At 35.8% G+C, this 11456-nt stretch overlaps 1 protein-coding gene across 1 annotated transcript; it reads left to right on the plus strand.

Annotated features, from left to right (window-relative positions):
* Nucleotides 1-9167: 9167 nt before the first annotated feature.
* Nucleotides 9168-9867, plus strand: LOC105048595 (small ribosomal subunit protein uS9). The gene is given in 2 exon segments (XM_010927940.4): nt 9168-9216; nt 9219-9867. Coding segments are annotated over 2 exon segments (432 nt in total). The 5' UTR covers nt 9168-9182; the 3' UTR covers nt 9617-9867.
* The last annotated feature ends 1589 nt before the right edge of the window (nt 9868-11456 follow it).

Consider the following 11456-nt stretch of genomic DNA (forward strand, 5'->3'; position numbering starts at 1 on the left):
CGTACTTTGCGAGTGACCGGTGCAATATCTGGCTTGGTCTAGCGACAGATGGATTTAATCCCTTTGGCAATCTGAGTACCTCTTACAGTATGTGGCCTACGATGCTAGTTGTATATAATGTGTCACCTTGAAAGTGCATGAAAGAACCATTTATTTTTATGTCACTGTTGATTTCGGATTCGAAAGTACCAGATAATGAAATTGATGTATATCTACGATCTTTAGTTGATGATCTGAAGGAGTTATGAGAAAAAGGGGTACAAACATATGATTCTGTGAGTCGAAGTAATTTTAAGTTGCATGCTTCAATTCTATGAAATATAAATAATTTTTCGACATATGAAAATTTATCTAGATGGAGCACCAAAGGATATCTTGCATGTCCAATATGCAATAGGGATGCATCCTCTTTACATTTAAAGCACGGATGGAAAATATGTTTCATGGATCATCGGCGGTTTCTTCTTGCTAATCATTCTTGGAGGATTCGTTATAATCAATATTTTGATGAAAAGTCCGATCGACGTCTGCCACCTAAAGAGTTAAATGAAGCAGAAACTTTAGAACAACTTGAAGTTATTGAAAATATTAAATTTAAAAAAATATCGGATACTCACAAGCGGAAGCATACTGAAGCTGAGCTGAATTGGACGAAGTGAAGCATCTTTTTTGAAATACCGTATTGGAAGCAGCTACTACTTCATCATAATCTGGATGTAATTCACATTGAAAAAAATATTTGTGATAATATCATCGGTACTGTATTGAATATTTCAGAAAAAATAAAAGATGGTATAAAAGCTTATCTTGATTTGCAAAAAATGAGAATCCAGTCGGAGTTGCATTTAGTTCGTCGAGGTGAGAGATTTTTTATGCCATCCGTATGTTATTCACTGTTTGGAGAAGAAAAGAAGAATTTCTGTGGATGGCTCAAAATCGTAAAGTTTTCTGATGCATATGCTTCAAACATATCATGGTGTGTTGGGAACAACGACGGTAATATCTTCGATATGAAAAGTCATGACTCCCATATGATGATGCAATATTTGCTTCTTGTGGTCATGCATGGTTATTTGGATGGTGATGGTCAAACTGTAATGATTGAGCTAGGAGTATTCTTTCGAGAACTGTATTGTCAAAAATTAAAAATTAACTTACTTGAGAGATCAGAGAAGGATATTGTACACATTCTTTGTAAGTTACAAAAAAAATTTTCACCATTATTTTTTGATGTTATGATGCATTTGACTGTTCATCTTCCAAAGGAAGCTCTTTTGACCGGACCGATACATTATCGATGGATGTATCCTATTAAAAGGTAAAGAAATTATATATACTTTGTCATATCAATTATAAAATATAAATATATTTTTAAAATTTAAATTTATTTTTATTTGCAGATTCTTGTGCACCTTAAAAAAATATGTGAGTAATAAAGCAAGACCTGAAGGGTCTATAGTAGAAGCATAGGTAGCTACTGAGTGTGTCACATTCTGCTCGATGTATCTTGACGATATCAAAACAAGATTCAATCGTACAGATCGTAACGCAGATCGTGAATGGGGTGACAATAAACCGATGTTGTCTATATTTAAATAAACGGTTCGACCTACTGGTGCAAGGAGATATAAATTTATAGACGTGAACGAGCTATCCAAAGCATATTTTTACGTTCTAAATAATTATGAAGAAGTTAAAAATTTTATTAAGTATCATCTTACCATACTATTTAATTTTTAAAAATTTTTTCATGTCGATATAAAATTAAAAATCATAATTTCTTGCAGTGAGCACAAGAGTATACTATGCAGAGAGAATAATACGAATGCCGATGATCGACATAGGAGAGAATTTGCAAAATAGTTTGATGATCTTGTAAGTTGCATTAGTGATACACTATTTATTTACTTATAAATAATATTATTTAAACCAACATAATTTTTTATCTTATGATGTAGATGAAATATAAGTATTTTAATAAAGAAGTGGGTGCGACTGATGAGTTGCATGATTTAGCATGTGGTCCCGATCGAAGGATTAATCACTACATATCCTGTATCATTGGAGGAATGAGATTTATACAAGGAAGTTTGAGATGCAACGACGGACTCAGAATAGTAGAATTGTTACAATAGGATATCAAGGAGAAGAAGAGATTGATTATTATGGTATACTGTAGATATCATAGAACTGAAATATGGGTTCAGTAATTTTGTATTTTTATTTCAGTGTGAATGGTGGGATATTAGTAATAAAAAAATTAATATTCATATCGATTCATAATTTATCAGTGTAAACTTTGTACGAATATAGTACCAAAATGAGCCATATATATTAGCAACTCAAATGAAACAAGAAATATTTTTGAAGGATCTAAAGTATCGAGGTAATTGGCATATTGTACAAAAAATAATACTAGAGACGTATATGACATATCAACTCGATTAGAGATGGATAAAAATTTAGATTTACATGAAGAGGAAGCCTTTTAACAAGAAGAACAAATATTAGTCGAGCTTTTGATTGATGAAGAATTTGTAACGGCACCTTTGAATAGGATTGATCTTCCGTCCAACGAAGTTGAAGCTGATTTTGTATTTAATCTTGATGAGTCGGAGGGTGACGATCTGTTCATAAATGACAATGAGATAGAAGACGACATATATCGATTACTATGATTCGGACGAGGATCTACACATCAAGGAAGAAACGAATATTGATGAGTAGATCTATATTCTTCGTTCAATTTTGTCTTCCAATAATGGTATGCGATATAATTGTATTCATTAGAATATTATTTGATTTCTACTATTATTATTCAACATTATATTTATTTATATATCAAATCCTACAGATATGGCACCAGGAGATAGACGACGACGTTCGCGTTCACAGCTCTCTGCAGATGCCTCAGAGGTTGAGGCACCTCCACCGATCTCCATTGCCGCACCGGCTTTACTGTCAGTGGGTCCTGCACCGACTGTCCCAGTGAGGCGGGTTCCAATGGTATTAACTATTATACTTTATATATAATGAAATTTGATTTTTTTATTTGGATCATACTAATAATTTATTTATTATTGTTTCAGGTGAGTCCTCATTGGTGGTGAGCGAGGGCGAGGTCCATCGAAGAACCTCGCTTTGGAGCGTTGGAGATGTGAGCACTCGGGACAGCATCTCCGGATCGAGATACCGACCGGCTACACCAGACCCATTAGGAGATGTGTGACCCATGGCAGACTGAGCTGGGCATCATATGCCGCAGTTATGCCCCCGTAACGCTCTTCACTTGGCGTCATGTTCTACCGACTCAGAGAAAAATTTTCTACACCCACTTACAGATAAAATAAATTATATTATGAATATTTAATTTGCATAGTATTCTTCTAATATTTGTTATTGGCAGGGTATATTTGATATCACTGATTTTGAGGAGGATCGTGTGAGGTGAGCCATCCATATTCAGTTATCGTTGTGTTTCAAAGACTATCGCCATCACATGTATCAGCATTGGTATCGAGTGGTGCAGGATCATGGGGAGGAGGCAGTGCGGCAGCAGCCCTATGACAGCATCACCATAGATAATTGGACTACTATATGCCGGTAGTATGAGGATCCGACGTATTAGGTTACACATCTAAATTTTTTTTATAGTTTAATGGGTTAATCATTTATTCTTAAATTAAATTTTTTATCTACTAATTTTACTGATAATTTTACAGAGAGATGTGTCCAAAATACGACGAACCGAGCGAGACAGACCGTGTCGCATTATGGGGGTTCGAGATCGTTTGCTCGTCACATGGAGCACATGGTAGGTAATTTTTAATTTTTAATTAGTATATAATTCTTTAGTTATTTAAAATTTTTTAATTAATTCTTAAATTGTAGAGAAATGCTGAAAGTGGCGAGCTTCTTGGTAGGATCGATATCTATTAGCGGACCCATCAATGACGGTCAGAGGAGTAGATGACGGAGAGCCATGAGCTTTTTGTAAGTTTTTTTAATTATTTTTCATTCACAATCTGATTTTTATTATAAAATTAAAATAACTATAATTTTAATTTTCAAGATTGTATGACAGAGATTAGATCCTAACCTACCCCTGAGGGCTCGCCCGCACCCACAGATGATAAGATCTATGATCGGGTGCTCGGTACGAGATCCTATTATGTTAGGAATTTAGGGTATGGAATCACTGCTCCCTCATCCTCACTCATATCTAGGACGGATATCCATTCTGCATATGAAGCTCGATTGATGGAGGTGCAGAAGCAGGTTGTCGAGAATCGACAGCGAGCTCAAGAGTTGGTTACACGCATCGATGATTATCAGTACTTTCAGATCCAGATGATGAAGCAGATGGCACAGATGAAGCAGACGATACAACTGATGAGGCAGTAGTAGACCGATCCAAGCTCCATCATCGGTTCGAGCTCCGTTGAGCTCTCTCCATCCCCAGCTCATTCTCCAGATATCGATATTTGATGGCTTACTGATGTACTTTTTTATTTTAAATATCTTATAATTTTAATTAATATAATAAAATAATAAAATTTATTTATCAATTTATTGTATAAATTTTTTATTTTAATTTTTTTAATTTATAAAAAATATTATACATATAAATTTAAAATATATATTCATAATTTTTTAAAAAAAATATAACTAAATTATTAGCGATGAAATTATTTTTGATGAAATATTCATTATTAAAAATATTTTACTAACATAATTTAATTTATCAATAAATATATAATATAGTGATAAAAAAATATTCATCGTAAATAATTTTATTTATGATAAATTTTTTCATTGCTAATATTATTTAATTTTTTAAATAATTTTTTATTAAATTAATAGTGATGAATTATTTTCATTGCAAAAATAGTTTTTTACGATGAAAATTTTCATCGCTAAAATTTTAGCAAATAATAGCGATGAAAATTTTTCATTGTAAATACTTTTTTAGATTAAATTTTTTCATCAATTTTTTTAACGATGAAAAATATTCATTGCAAATATTTTTTATCAGCGATGAATTTTTTTTCATCGTAAAATATTATCAACGACGGGATTATTTGCGATGAAATATTACGACCAAAATTTTATCGCTAATATTAATAGCGACGAAAATTGATTATTAACGATAAAAATTTTTCATCGTCAATAACCTATTTTGTTGTAGTGAAGACTTTTCTTCACTAATTTAGGTAGCAGAACACTCCTTTTGTATTTTTCTGAACACCCTCCTCCCTTGACTTGTCTTTCTCTAGTTTTTCTTGACTTGTCTTTCTTTACTATCTTCCTAAACCCTTATCCTAAATTGGACTTGCCCTTACTATATTTGGACTTATCCTAATAAGGAAAGGAAGAAAAAAATTAGACAATCTAGAGATGAATGTAAGAAAGAAGAGATAGACTTCTGAATACCAAAACATGGAGACTCTACGCTATTTATAATTAGCGTGGAGTCACATATCAACGAGTGCCACGATCTTTTATCGGTGTTTTCAAAGAGTCATGTAGCAACAATTTTTAGCGCCCTCCTTCTCCACCACTGGTATACATATTCTTATTGATTCTTTATCAACCAATGATAACTCTAATGAAGCATTAGAATCCCTATCTAACCTTCATTTGCTTTGGCCAAAATCTTCCTAAGTTTATCAAGAGAAAAGAATATATAAGATGTCATCTCTTCTTACAAAGAGTGATCAATTCCTTATTGACCTACTCACAACCTTCAGGAGCTACCATAGAGAGAGAGGGTGGGATTGTGCAGGTGGCATAAAGGAGAGGATGCATTGAAAGCCTCATCGACAAGATTGGAGAGGAGAAGAGATGAGAAGGAAGAAGAGAAGGGGGCAGAGGAATTACCTGCAAGAAAAGAGTGAAGGTGGAGGAGTCATCGTGGAGGGGAGATGGCTTATGGGTGGGCTTGGAGGAACAACGAGAAGGAGGTGAGGAGGAAGGAAAGTGGGGGAAGGAGTCATCAATAAGGAAGGGCCAAAGGTAGGGGAGTCACCATAGAGAGAGAGGGCAAGGTCACAAAGGTCATTGTGGAGGAGTGTGTTATTGAAGGCCTTATGGATGGATTGGAGAAGAAAAAGAGGAAGAGGAGAAAGAGAGGAGAGAGAGGAGGAAGAGGAGGGGGAAGGAGGAGTCGTTAGTAAGGAAGGGATGGAGGTGGACGGAGCCACCATGGAGAGAGAGGGCTTATAGGCAGGCTTAGAGGAGGAGGATAATAAAGAGGAGAAGGAGATGGAAAGGGAGGGGAGAGAAAAGGATGGATTGTTGATGAGGAATGGATGGCGATGGAGGAAGCCGCTATACACGAGGAGGGCTCATGGATAAACTTGGAGGAAGAAAATGACGAGAAGGAGAAATGAGTGAGAGGATGGAAAAAAGAGAGAAGGGGCCTGGAAGGAGGAGGGAGGAGGGACATCAGTGGTAGAGGAGGAGAACAATTAGAGAAGAACAAGGGAAGGAAGAGGAGGAAGAAAGGATACTTTAGTCATTTTATAAAATAATAGCATTATATGATGATCACATGACATCATTCTGTTAATAGAGATAAACAATAGGATCATTTGGAACATCTTGAAAATTTAAAGGACTAGTTTGGTATTCTTTTAAGTAAAGAAGGTATAAGTAAAATTGAGCTAAAATTGAGAAATGTTCTTATAATTTATCCTTTATTTAATAGTATGGATTTAATAATATAATTAAAATATAAATATATATAAATAAAATGAATAAAAAAGTAAAAATGTTATAATTTTATCAAAAAATATAAAAAGAGATGATTTTGTCTCTTGCTGTAAGTCTCCGAACCGATATCGATTGTGGGGCACTTTCTTTCTGGGGAACCTGCAATGGAAGTTTGCATGCACTGAAGGTGCTCCGGTGGAGGATCCTTGATGCTTAAGTTAGTTGGAGCTTGAGAATAAAAAAAAAGAAGGAAGAGATGGTGAATGAATGTGGATACCATTCTCTATGAGTGTGTTTTCTTCACTTACCTTAGGGTCTCCGGTTACCTCTTCATATAGAGATAGAATGTAGACTATTATGCCTAAATCTGATAAGCCGTTAGGTCCTAATGCTATATGTTGTTAGGCCTTAATTGAATAGGCTTTTAAAATAGAAAATCCACCCATTAATCCGCAAAATCATGACTGTTAATCGTAGACACCAGTTATCGACATTCTGAAAATCATTGGGAGATGCTAGTGACCTAACTCGCTATTGAGATGGCTAGTAGCTTGAGATCAGCATGGCACCAAGTACGGCCTCGATTTGAGTTCAAGATTGATTGAATGCATATGAAGTCATAATCCTCAAATGATGTTATCCGATATCTGAATCGATTTCCAATGGGTTGGAGTCGGTTTCTACCATATTAGTGTTTATTTGATGATGAAGTCGGTTGGTGTCTGGGGCTGCAACCTCATGCCATTTTCCTTTGGGCAAGGACCTATGATGTGATTCAAGTCATCCTGATCTCAAGCCGAAGTGCCCAATTGGTGAAAAATGGCTCACCCGAATGATTCACATCCCAACATTGTCAATATAAAAATCCATCCTCACATGCTTTTTCTGTTGGAATTAATACGTCCTTAAGGCATAGAAATTATTATTATTATTCTTATGATTCTTAGATGGTTTTATAAAGAAAAATAGAATACTAAAATAAATAAGAAATTGAAAAGGTCTAGTTTGAATCGAGGCGTATGAAATACCATCTAAGAATGCGATTCACCCCCTATGAGCGAGTCTTCGGCGATCTCGTTCCCAAGATACAATGATCTGACTTAGTCTGATCTTTCTCTTATGAACACGATCGTTGGGGAGGCTAAGCCAAGAGATTTTCTTTAGATGCCCGATTAATAAAAGAAAGTAGACAAGAGAACGATGGTTTTTGTCTCAAAATGTAATAGAGAGAAACAGAACACAATAAGAGATTAAAAGATTTTATTATTTTTAAACAGTTGGATCTAGAGTCTATTTATAGACTCTATTTGGATTACCGAGGCACCATGATTTCGAAGAGATACAATATTTTATAGACATCATATCTATTCGAAAATCAATGTTCTCTTCCAAAGAGTCATATCTCTTCGGAAAGAACATTTAAGTTTAAAAAAGTTTAATATTTTTAAATAATTAAAATTTAAGAGATTAAAAAATTTAAATCTTTTTATTTTTTATTTTTAAATAAAATTTTAATACTTTCTGTCCTTCTTTCGTCCTTCTAATTTGAGAGGATGCAAACTGGTGGATCATGATGGTTGGACAATTCTTCTTTTTTCATCCATCTTCTCTGAGATTTTTTAAACCAAATGATAGATGGGGGCTCTCCATCTTTCCAATTCTATCCATCCTATCTCTTATGATCTCAAACCAACTACTTGGTTAGTTTTATGTTTTACATGCTCTTATATTGTGATGGATCCGATTAGCTTTCATTATATAAACTTGGTTAACATTATAACTTACTTTGATAAGGCATAATGGGTACAGTACATATGCATCGAGGGAATAGGTTGTAGTTTATCATCCTAGGTAGTTAATTTGTATATTACATATATAAAATTTGAATTTTTAATTTCCAAACATGCACCATTTTTTTAATCTCTCTCTTGCCGATCAAACTTTCTTTGTATATTATCTAAAGCTGGGTTGATAATTTTTGGCTGCTAGGATCGGGGGTTTAATATTTAGATGCATAAGCAACACCCTTGATATGATAAAGTTGTTGACGTTATTGGGGTTTTTTCATCCTTCGATAAGTAACTATTTTCATATTTCATTCAGTGACCACAAAATAATTCTTAGTCATTTGTAGAAATATAAAGTATAAAATAATAATATAATTAATGAATTATAGGACCATCGGTGACAGGAGATATAATTATTATTTTGAAAATTTTAAAAGTCGAAGGGTATTAAATGAGTGTTTAAGTTTTTTTTATTTTTTAATGAGAAAAGTGTGTGCTACTTGTGTCTTGTAGGCGTCTGCTCCAATGCCAATCACAGCCGTCCGATTTATGCTTTAGATCTTCCACCACAATATAAAATCCCCATGATTGATAGCATCCCGCACCATCAGACGCGTATTTCTGAGGCTAGGGTTTCTCTCTCCAACCTCTGCTCCGGCGGCAGCGACAATAGCGGTGGCGATGGCGGCGGCGACAGAGTCGGTGCAGTGCTTCGGCGGAAGAAGACGGCCGTTGCGGTTACGTACTGTAAGCGTGGCCGCGGCTTGATCAAGGTGAACGGGAGCCCGATCGAGCTGGTGAAGCCGGAGATCCTCCGCTACAAGGCCTTCGAGCCAGTCCTCCTCCTAGGCCGCCACCGATTCGCAGGGGTGGACATGCGCATCCGCGTGCGCGGCGGCGGGAAGACATCCCAGATCTACGCGATCCGGCAGAGCATCGCCAAGGCGCTGGTGGCCTTCTACCAGAAGTACGTCGACGAGCAGTCCAAGAAGGAGATTAAGGACATCCTCGTCCGTTACGACCGCACCCTCCTCGTCGCCGATCCCCGGCGCTGCGAGCCCAAGAAGTTCGGCGGCCGCGGTGCCCGCGCCCGATTCCAGAAGTCCTACCGTTAGTTCCCCAGTCCGATCTCTGGTGGGGTCTCATATCTCTTTTGTTCCCCCGTAAAAAAAGAGTGTCCCTTATCTTCATGCTAGCTCTCCATCTTGTTCAATTTCGTGTTTTGGATGAAGTTATTAAGAAGTTTGTTTTTTTAATCAGCGGATGTTAGAAGTTTGGACAAAGCTGTTTTTATAGTTAATTTTCTTCTTATGACTCAATTGTATGGTTAAAATAGTTCTATGTCACTGTTCTATAGTGTTTTTTATATGTCCTGTTTTGATCCTATTGCAATGCTATCAGTTGTCTCTCTGTTCTTTAATAAGAATATTGTGCCAAGACTGTTACTGGATTGCATCTTTAGGACATTAAATTGCACTTGTCGCCCTGCTTTCATCTTTTTTGGCTATTGGATTTGCTTTTATTAACTAATTATATGTTCAGCTTTTATTGTTCAAAATTTAACATTCATTTGACCACTTTCGTATATTGTTTTTTAAGTGCAAAATACTTCATCAAGACATGGTGCCGCTTATGAAAATTTGGACAAAAAGTTAATTTGAGATCAACTGCAAATAGGTAGTGGCATAAGGTTGATTCTTAATGTAGGCTAGCTGCAGCTTGGAAGCTTGCTCTAGACACAGCTACTTTGAACACTAGCAAACGGTCCTTTCTTGATGGCTGTAATGATCTTTATACATTCTTAATAAGAGATCTCCGTTAATGATCTATATACATTCTTCTTTTTAGTTTTCCAAGTTTCTGTTTTTGATCCCTTGTTAGCCAGGAAGTTTAGTAAATTTCATCTAAACGCATTTACTCCAGGCTAATTCTGCATCTTGCTCTACAAATATTTTAACCATGGATCGTCTAGATGCTTGATACTTTTGTAAAAGGTTGATTCTCATTCATTCTTCACTTTCCTCCATAATCCCTACCTGATATTTTGATATCTAAGCATCCTCATCTCTTTTCTCTTCAAATCCCTTCCGCAACAACCTTTATATGATTCAAGGCCAATCAGCAACTTGGTCGGTGTTATGCTCATGTTTCATTTCCTAAATTTACTGTTAAATACCTTATCTTTTATTTCCCCACAATTCCCCCCCCCAATGTAAAGTAAGTCTGAGGTTAGGAATAGTTAGAAGCAAATTTTTAACATTTGTTAACCAGACAAAACCTGGAACATTACGATTGAACCAACATGAAATAAGTTTTAAGAGTCTTTAGTGGAAAAATTTTAGAAAAACTATTGGTGAGATCCAAACCTCTATTTCTTTAGAATTTTAACAGCATAAGAATGTTACAATTGAACTCAACCATGAAATGAGTTTTAACAATGTTTAGTGGAAAAATTTAAGAAAACTATTGCCAAGATTCAAACCTTTTTTCTTCACCATCATCTTGTCTTATGCCCCAACACCCTTTCATTCTCATTCCTTATTCTTATGTTCTGCTTCCTTTGAGCAGCTTTTTCTCCTGGATTTCTGATCTTCACCTTGTCCACCCACCTTTCCCTCCTGTTGACCAAAATTGCTGCTCCATATCAGCATTGGAGCCTTGGTGCATGTGGCCCATTATCTGCGAAACAACAAAAACAATTGGTCACAGAATCAGGGGTCTTCTCCACCCATTAATAGCTTATTTGTTGTCCTTGTCCTTGATAATGCTGCCATATCCTCCGTCTCTTCCTTTGCCAACCCTATCAAAAAAAAAAAAGGAAAAAAAAAAGAGAAAATGCCTTATTAGTGAATGCAGGTGATTCACTAAGAAGAAGAGAGATCAGGAGGTGCGCGGCACAGGATGAAACGTGAGAGACTGATCTAAGCAATCTCCTCACTGCCCACCGATGACTGC

The sequence above is a fragment of the Elaeis guineensis genome, chromosome 7 (genome assembly GCF_000442705.2).
Source record: "Elaeis guineensis isolate ETL-2024a chromosome 7, EG11, whole genome shotgun sequence".
Lineage (NCBI taxonomy): Eukaryota > Viridiplantae > Streptophyta > Magnoliopsida > Arecales > Arecaceae > Elaeis > Elaeis guineensis.